Raw genomic sequence first — 10,000 nt, forward strand, 5'->3', positions numbered from 1 at the left:
TGTTGCCTCGTTCAACATAAAATATTCTTTTGAATTTTAAGCTTAACAACGAGGCATCCAGGGCTAATTTGAATAAAAACAAAAAAAATTTAAGGACGGTGCCTACTAATTCAATGGTATTTTTGCGCGGTTTCCTGACTATGCAGTAAAAGCAGATCTTAACAAGTGTTATTGAAATCCAAAAAGAAAATAATTTGGGGGTAACCACGCATTTTTCGGAGATAATTAATCAACAATATTTCTAAAAATCTTTAAAATACAAAGCAATATATGGCGTTCTTTTCCAAATTCAAGCTTAATTATCTCTGAAAAATGCGTGGTTACCCCCAATTTCCTTTTTGGATACCAAGAACACTTGCTAAGTTCTGCTTTCTCCGCATAGTTTTGAACCGCGCAAAAATATCCCTGTATTAATAAGCACTGCCGATAGGAAATCCGAGTATCTCGAGATGCGCAGAACGTATGCGCAATAACAATAGTAAGCACCGTCCTTAAATGGTGGCCATTTTGGAATAAGGTGTATGCGTTTCTACTTGACTGAATTAATATGCAGCACGGGCGTTTCGGGCTATCAGATTTTTAAATTCGTGTTTTGCATACATAATAAACTGCGTTAACACGCTGACATTTTAAGCTACTGAGTGAATGACGTCACTTTTCCCTAGCTCCAACCCTCTCATGTCCAATCGGTCAGTTTTGAACGTGAGTAATGGCGGACCGTGAAATCCAAAACTTACACTCTAAGTAAACAGGCTTCGGATAAAAAATTTTGCCAGGCAGGTTTTAAGCAAACACACTTTCAAAATCTGAAGAAAAAAGGAAGTGAGTTTTTGATCATACCACTTTAAATTTGTTTGTTTCGCGTTGCTGGTCAAGTTTTCAGTGTGCGGGGAAGGCCTGCCAAAAGTGCACACAACCCATTTTTCATCTCTAATCCAATATTATGGCTTTCTGGCGTTGCCATAGCCTTAGTCGTTTCTTAAACTCCTTACTCTAAGAGGTTAGTGAAACTGACTCCAACAAATCGGTGATTTTCTATCTCTTTACTGTGGTTGAGTCGCGAAAGGACTTGATTACTGAATATTAAACATGATGCCAAGTGTAAGAAGCGGGGTATAAAACGATATAATACCCCTTAAAAAAAAGTCTGTCCGAAGGACGCAGTTTAAAAGCAATTACTCACGAACCGAGGTATAAAACGATATAACAACCCTTTACTGATATACCTGATCCAAAACCCTCGTTTTAAAAAAGTCTATCCGAAGGACACAGTTTAAAAGTAATTTCTCATTGATTGGGCCTTTGTGGAAGTGATGCCCGCGTTGACTAGTTGATCCAGATTGCTCTTTCTCTTGTATCATAGTGAAGTACCAGAAAATAGTACGACAACCGAATTAGTTTGTTTTGTTTAGTTTTACGCGCCAAGAGCTCATCAAGCAGAGCCCTATCTCCACTAATTCTTTGAGTTAAACCTTTCCCGAGCTAATTTATTTTTAGCAACAGGGTTTTCCAGGAAAAGTATGGTATTTCCATTGACGCTGAGATAGCACTGTTTTGATCGGCTTTTACAACATTGGCCGTGCTGAATCTCCCAAGGGAGCCGTTCTATAAATAAATCCACTCGGGAAAGGGATGACTCCTTCACCCTCGGTAAATAAAGTTATTTCTTTATTTCTTCTTTTACTCCTAGGCGAAGTATGGGAGATAGAGGCTCTCGTTGATGAACTCCTGTACACGCCCAGAAGATCACGCATTGTAAGAGCCTTACCCAAAAATGAGCCAAATGTTTTTTTAATTATTTGAAGATGCCATTCCAAAGACGGCATAGTCTTTTCAGTTGTTGAAAGACCATGGCTGCTGGTCTTGCAGCTCAAGTTGTGAATTAGAGCACGACCTCCAGTACATCCGCCCCTTATCCAACTAAGTCCTCGAACAGGCTAGCAAAAGGAAAAAAAGGTTTTCTCTAAAGGCAACGCGGCTTTTTGTAAAAAAAGTTACTGGCAGTCTCACTTCCACTCACGGCCAAGGTCAAAAAAGTCAAAATACTTCAAAACTAACAAACTATTTTTAGAACATTAAGCTAAGTTAAAACACATTAGATCAGGACGTTTGAGCCATTAGAAGTTTACATCTTCTGAGGCAACCCGTAATCTGGAGGAGGAGCAGCAGCTGGATAGGCCCCAACAGGCTGCTGTCCTGGATAAGCCTGCCCAGGTCCAGGGTATACATGCTGGGTGTTTGTCACACCCACCACGGGATATCCGGGCTGCTGTACCACGACCATACCGGCGGGCTGCAGAAATGAATGGAAGATTATGTCATTAGAAGAACCTCAAGGGTTTGCCTCCTTAGCTTGTCACAAGAAGGTCTCTCTTATCCTCCGCAATTCAAATGATACATTCTCGTCTTCACAACCAAATGGCCATCTTAGCCATGCACCGAGAGGAAGACAATGTGGCTCGAGAGCCAGGAATCCCTGTGGCAATGAAAAGAACCTGTAGGGTGGTACATTAAAAGGGGAGGAGTCTGGGATAGAGAATTTATCCCCATGGACTCCTGGACGAAATCTTTATGTGCTTCTACTTGGGGAAAGCACAAATCAATCTCGACGTAAATCGCCTCTACGAGTACTGAAACTATATGCAGCAAATAAATTGGCTGAAAAGTAAATTCACAGGGAAAATGTCATACTTTCACCCTTCCCATCCTGAGAAACTTATTGATTTTACCCTGCCGTCTAACAGCAAACTTTTGTGGTCTGTGGCAAATAAATGCCCAATCTCGTCCTCAGAGTCCACTTTTGTTTTGGTCAGCACCGAGAACACTGACTCTGGCAACCTAAAAGGAAGCCCAGAGTCTTGTGTTGTTGGTGCTGATCAGAAGAAAAGCAGACTATGGGGACGAGATTGATAAATGCCCATGTATGCATGGGCATGATTGTATGGGCTTTTCATAGTTACCTCTGGGCGTGCACAGCAGGTACCCATGCAACCAATGATGGAACCAGCCAGTGTCAAAATGGTAGCAAAAACTGACATAATCATGATGGCCAAAAAGAGGCTTTCAATGGTCTTGATGTCACTGCAGTTGTGAACTGTTGGTACAAAATGATTGAAGAAGAATGAATTCATACAAGCCAGTAACAATATTTGACAAAAGGAGTTCATAACAACAAACTTTATTTGAGTGTCAAGTTCTGTAGCGCCAGGGCACTATTGTTGGAGACACTACTCATAGAAATCAACTAAATTTAACTCAAATCGAATCTAATCAAAGCTCTTTTAATAATGGAGCCCTCCTGCTCTGAAATATATTATTTATAGATTTTGAATTGTGTTCGAGAAGCAGCCAAACATCCCTGAATGAGACACTATTAGACATGCCTTCTTCTTTTCCAAACTGAAAAGTACTAAACAATTTGTAGGTCCCCTTGTCTTAGTACAAAGAACGAACTGACCATGGCTATTAGGAGAAGTTACTGCAAAACAGGGTTAAGGATGGTGCCTACTAATTCAAAGGTATTTTTGAACGGTGGCCTCATGGTTAGTGTGCTCGACTCCAGAGTGAGTGGTCCAGGTTCAGCTCCTGGCTGGGGACATTGTAATGTGTTCTTAGGCAAGACACTTTACTCTCACGGTGCCTCTCTCCACCCAGGTGTATAAATGGGTACCAGCGAATTTAACGCTGGGGGGTAACCCTGCGATGGACTGGCATCCCATCCAGGGGGAGAGTAGAAATACTCCAAGTCGCTTCATGCCATGGAAAACGGGATAAGCTCCAGCCTGATGGGCCTTCTGGCTCGTATGCAGAGACTTTACCTTTACCTTTACCTTTTTGCATAGTTTACTGAAGTTATGCTGAAAAAACAGATCTTACCAAGTGTTATTGAAATCCAAAAAGAAAATTGGAGGTAGCCACACATTTTTCAAAGAAAATTACTCAACAATATTTGTAAAACGCTTTAAAATATAAAGCATTGTATGAAGTTCTATTCCAAATTGAAGATTAATTATCTCCAAAAATGCATGGTTACCCCTAATTTTCTTTTTGGATACCAAGAGCACTTGCTAAGTTCTGCTTCTCCGCATAGTTTTGAACTGTGCAAAATTGTCCCTGTATTAACAAGCACCACCCATAGGAAATCCAAGTATCTCAAGATGTGCAGAACGTACTGTATGCACAATAACAATAGTAGGCACTGTCCTTAAATGTTGTTTTGGTCACACTTGACCCAGGACTACCACTGACCAGGATTCGAATAACTCAACTCACATCTAGAAGACCACCACTGAAATCCATTTTTTTTTAATAGTTTACCTGGTATGGGTTGTGCCTCATCTGCATCGCAATAACAACTGTCTCCAACCTGGTAACATTGCTCCTCCACAACTGCACGAATAACACGCCAGATAACCCAAGCAAAGAAGGCAATGATAACCTGGACGATACACACAATGACCCACAGGATGCACATCACCAAGTAAAAGACCAGCTGCAAAATTAAACAACTGCATCATAATGTGACGTGTGGTTATCTGTGACCAAGCCAACCTAAGCATACGTCAAGGTAGGGAAAGGAGTGGTAGTGAGTCGAAAACACAGGTCACGGGTCACAGGCCAGTGTACATGTCACTTTGCTACAGTAAATAAACTCAATTGTCTCCTTAGCCTTACGTCTCTAACAATTGTTGTTTCAGATTTAGGGAAAACGTTTAGCTTAATTGCTTATCAGTGAAGCAGGGATTTCTAGTCTTAACCTGTGGAATGTGACATGTGTTTTAGACCTGCCTGAGGGGTGGACCAAGGTATCTCATCATTACACATGATTTTGTTACGTTATTTTGTTATGTTTTATTACTTATTAAGATGGTATTCCGTTGAAGAATTCAAAATAGTCACAAGATAAATCAGTGCTGAAACAGTCCAAGCAGAATGTCTGACAACTGTCACAAAACAAATTGCCTTAAAATCCCTTATTTTCAACATCACTTTTAAGAAACAGACCTTATTGAAAATCCATTTCTTGAAAGTGCCATTTCATAAAAATAACCATAACATATGGATAATAACTATGAGCCTGTGTACAGCCATCCACTCTCCCAAAAAAAAACAGCAGAGGAGCGTCTGTGATTTACCATTGATAATCATTTCAATACCACATGACTTTTCCTGGAATGTGTGGAAAATGATTTGATTGGTTATTACCCCCGATCTATTACAACATTGAAACAATGAGTTTTGATTGGCTCTTATTTTTATTTCTCCAAACAAATATCTTCCATTTACGTCAACACCGTGAAAGTTTTTATGATGAGTTTGTGTGTACTTTGTGTGATGGTCAAAGAGGTTTCACTTTTAAAGTAAGAGCAGAATTGTTATCTATGGAGTGTAAAGTGGAAAGCGATTCTACATACATTTGTAGGAATTTTTTGTTGGTGCTGAAGAAACGAAGAGTGCTCGTGACAAATCTTGACAAAATGAATTGCGTGATTCAAAAGATTATTCACTCGAAAAAGTCTTCTGCTATTCCCTTACCAGTTAATCTAATCCCAATGCCTTGCTCAGACCAGCCTAGCCATTCTCAAGAACAAGCTACAAAGCGTGTTGTGCTGGAAGATTTGAGGTATGTACATATTGAGGAAGATAACACTGAGCCCATCAGCAAAGTTTGGGGCTGCTTTGAAGGTCAGTGACTTTCTGCAAGACTTGCATTCACATCCTTTCCTTTAAAGATTGCTTCCATGCATTTTTCTTGTTCGCTATAAACCCAAGGGATCTTAAAACCATCGCAGACTTTTTTTGGTCAGCGTAGATCACTCCATAATTTATGAAAAATTAGTCCAGAGCATGATTACCAAGGGTAAATCAAAGATCCTCCTCTCGGATGTTTGAGGAGAGTGGGCAGCTGTACACTATGGTCGCCAAATTCAACAACGAAAATTTGTGTCAAAACCAACAACTTGATACCTTATTCAACAAATCCTTCTCAATCTCAACAATCCTTACCTGTCAACTTCAACAAAATCAATCTTTCTCAACATCAACAATCTTTACCTGTCAACTTCAACAACTTTATTTTATATTCAACAATTTCCTCTCAACCTCAATGCCATAAACTAGTCTTAAAATCAACAGCTAAAATTATCTCAAAAAAAGGTTTTTTGGCCATAAGGTCAACACTTGCTGCTATTCCCAATGTTCAGCCACCTAAATGCTGTCAAGATCAACAACTCCAAAATTCATGTGAACAAATTGGGTCCAAGCTCATCCATTGCCAACAACAGAGACTGAAAACAAAATTGTCCCTTGGCAAGATGGCAATGATCGTGAGGTGACACAAATTGACCAAAATGGTAGAAATAATAGCCAATGGAGTTTATGTTTTCACAGATTTAGATGAGTTATTGGGTGAACATGAGCAGCACCAGTCAACAAATGGCATCGTAATCACAGAGAGCTTGACCATTCCTTTGGAAAATGCAGTTCAAGCTTGCAAAATATATGTCACTTTGTATCACACTAACAGGGAAGCAGTTCTATGACCAGGAATTTTCAGTTGATGTTTTGTGACTGTCATCTTAGGGAACCAGGCTATAGTGTATACAAGAAGTGCTGACTGATGTAAACCAGAACTCACAATGCCTTCCTGGTGTTTCGCTAAATAAAATAAAATTTTGGCTTTCCGACTTGCTCGGTATCTACTCTATTTGGTGAACTTGTGAGCATCTTGTTCGACTTCGAAATTCACACCTACAATGACAGTCCCAAAACATCAACTGAAAATTCCTGGTCATTTCCAGAACTGCGTTCCTGTTAGTGTGATACAAAGTGGCATGTATTTTGAAAAGCTTGAACTGCATTGTCCAAACGAATAGTCAAGTTTTCCGTTATTACGATATCATTCATTGACTGAGGTTGCTCATATTCACTCAATAACTCATCTACATCTGTAGAAAATAAACTCAATCCGCTATTATTTCTACCATTTTGGTCAACTTGTCTCACCACACGATCGCTGCCATCCGCCATCTTGCCAAGGGACAATTTTGTTTCCAGTCTCTCTCGTTAGCAATGGATGAACTTGGACCAATTTGTTGACATGAATTTTCAAGTTGCCAATCTTGACAGTGTTTAGGTGACTGAACATAGGGAATAGCAGCAACTGTTGATCTTACGGCCACAAAAACCTTTTTTGAGGTAATTTTAGCTGTAGATTTTAAGACTAATAATTCCAGTGTATGAATTAGGTATCAAGTTGTTGGTTTTGACACAAATTTTCAGTCTTGAATTTTGCTACAATTTGGAGACCATAGTACACAGGCTAATGGATAATTTTATATCCGCAAATGCAACCAAAAAGCGTTGAGTTCAAGAAAAGAAGAGTTGGCAGGATGTTAATCTATTGCCAACATCTACTTCCGGACAGTACACTAGCACAGTAAGTCTGGACGGTGAAGAACTGCAGCCTGCAAAATGAAGTCATAACTCAACTCAGTTTTCACAAATTTACCTACCACTGCTTTATTTCTTTTAGCCCATGTTACTATTCCAAGTATGGTAATGACAAGAAGCTGCAATAAAAAATTTTCACAAACATGTTTTAGGGGTATTTACATGATACCTGTATTAACAAAGTATGGCGCTAAATGAAAGTGGAGCCACCACACTTACGCATTTCTAATGTTTGACCTCCATGGAACGGACCTGCAAGGTCCTTAAGTACAGTATCACTGCTGCTACCCTCATGACGAGAAACCAAGGCAGTGAGGCCCAGTGGTTGGGGCACTTGCCTTGAGATTCAGAGATCCCGGATTCAAGATCAGTACTTACAGGCCCGTATCATGGAGGTTCATTCTGATCACTCTGGATTTAAACTGGTTCAACTTCTCCGCTGCACTTGTAAATAGCCAGCCAGTTGGGTTTCTTAATAGTTCTTGTTGCTGCTATGTTATGTCGTTTCGCTATGGTTTCATTGGTCCTGAAAAGCCCCTAGAGGGAGTGGTCAATTAAGTATTGTATTTTGTAACAAAGATAGATCTCGTGTTCAGATCTAAAATTTGTCAGTCTTGTCATCAGGGATAACTGTAGGTAGAAACCAGAACTCCTACCCAATCTGTTCTTTTTTAACTTTATTTTCCTGTCCTCAAGAATGCATGGCATTAAAAAGACAAATGATGTAGTTCAAAAGAAAGCAAGAAGTATACTCTCAGCAGGGGCATAGCCGGGGGGTCCTAAAGTGCCCGTCATCAACATAATACAAACCATATCTCCGAGACTGGAACAGAGTAATTTATGTCACCTGGAACTTAGTTGTTCTTATTTGTAGCTATTTTGTTGAGGAGGCAACCAAGAAGCCCCCACGTAAAAAGGGACAATATGTAACTTGGTAGATGTTGTGGAGGGAAAAGCAATCTCGATTTGCTCAACTTTATGCCTAAGGTGGAATCGGTATTGCTCCCCGAGTTCGTGACGTGTTCTGCGTAACTTGAGTCACGAGGAAAAAGACTCAAGAAGCATCAATATGGAAGTGCTGTTCAGCAGAGCGATGGAAGGTGAGAAATTTTCAAATATTTACAGCGATTCCTTTTACATTGAAAATCAAAGATTATAACATCTGATAGAAAATCATATTGCCTGGTCCATATTATCTTAGGCGGCGGCAGATGTAGTGAAAACTATTACTAGTAATAATCAGCGATCTGAATATAATAAGTGAGTTTTGTTCCTATTTTATGGTATTTCAAGGTTCTGTGGAAAGAAACACATGGATGAGATGATGACAAAATGTTGCCTTCTAGTCATTGAATGCTCCTGTTCCTGTTTGGTCTCCATTTTTGTTCAACAGTGTTCAACATTGAAATGATATATGAAATGGATCATATATGAACTATGGATATGAAATCAAGTGAAGCTATAACTGAGAGGATCATAGCTTCACTTAATGTTCCACGTGTTGAATATAGCAGACATAGTTCCCGGTGTTGTGGTCTGCACTTATCTGGACGGGGGCATCCTTTACTTCCTCAAAGTATTGTAAACTGCAGAATAAGCAGTCTGGCTTAAGTCCTCCATAAAGATTTGTAAATTAGTCCTGAAAAGCCCGAGGGGAGAGACTAATAGCATCCCTTCACTTCACTTCACAATTTAAACATTCAACACGGCATGACACACTGTTCATACCTTTGTTGAACAACAGCTGCAACATTTGTTGATCAACGAAAGTTGAACTATTACTAGTGCATGTTAATAATTACTGCATATGGCACCTTGCGTTTTCAATACAAAATTTGAAGCCAAATTAGTGATGTTTATTTACCACGATGGATTATTTCCATGGATTTTCATGCCATTTTCACTGACATTCAACAACTACATGGTATCCGGCAGGCTGAACATAAATGGTGATAAATGGTGGCAATTCTGTTCAAGTTCGCCTACGCATTAATTTGCATTTAAAGAGGAAAATTAGACAACAAAAGAATTCTTGCCTTTACCTTCGGCGAAAAAAATAACCATTCATGCCTTGTTGCTTAAAAAGAACGATAGGAACTATTGAAAGGCACTGAATTGAGTTCACAAACCTTTCAAAAACGAAGCAAAATGGAAATTCATGATGGCCCTAAACGCTGCGTGAACTTTTCCGTCACGCATTGATGATCTAGTCATCTTTATGAAAAACAAGAAGATTCTATATCTTTCGGTTCAACATCATAGTTTGCCGGTAGAACGACGGTGTTTGACATTTGCAGGCCGCAGACTTACCGTAAATCACAATTATTGAAAGCTAACCGATTTAAAACGGGCTCTTAGACTTAAATAATGTATAATGTTTATCAGCGCTATTTGAAATGGGTGCTGAGACTGTTTATCAGTGCTATTTGTAGGCAAGGAAATATACGTTTTCGCAAACGTTAAATGGGGTACTTCACATCAAACTCAAATCAGTTAAGTCTATTTGTAGGCAGTCTGCAAATGTCAGACACCAGTAGAAAGAGGAGTT

General features: G+C 39.5%; 1 protein-coding gene across 1 annotated transcript in view; it reads right to left on the reverse strand.

Annotated features, from left to right (window-relative positions):
• Positions 1-1,027: 1,027 nt before the first annotated feature.
• LOC138047148 (uncharacterized) overlaps positions 1,028-10,000 on the reverse strand; it is a 9,884-nt gene continuing 911 nt past the window's right edge. The window contains exons 2-5 of the mRNA XM_068893875.1: positions 7,515-7,571; positions 4,318-4,492; positions 2,961-3,094; positions 1,028-2,293 (exon numbers count right to left, since the gene is read on the reverse strand). Of these exons, the coding sequence (XP_068749976.1) occupies positions 2,126-2,293; positions 2,961-3,094; positions 4,318-4,492; positions 7,515-7,571 (534 nt within the window). The 3' untranslated portion in view covers positions 1,028-2,125. The remainder of the gene's footprint in view (positions 2,294-2,960; positions 3,095-4,317; positions 4,493-7,514; positions 7,572-10,000) is intronic.

The sequence above is a fragment of the Montipora capricornis genome, chromosome 4 (genome assembly GCF_036669925.1).
Source record: "Montipora capricornis isolate CH-2021 chromosome 4, ASM3666992v2, whole genome shotgun sequence".
NCBI classification, from domain to species: domain Eukaryota; kingdom Metazoa; phylum Cnidaria; class Anthozoa; order Scleractinia; family Acroporidae; genus Montipora; species Montipora capricornis.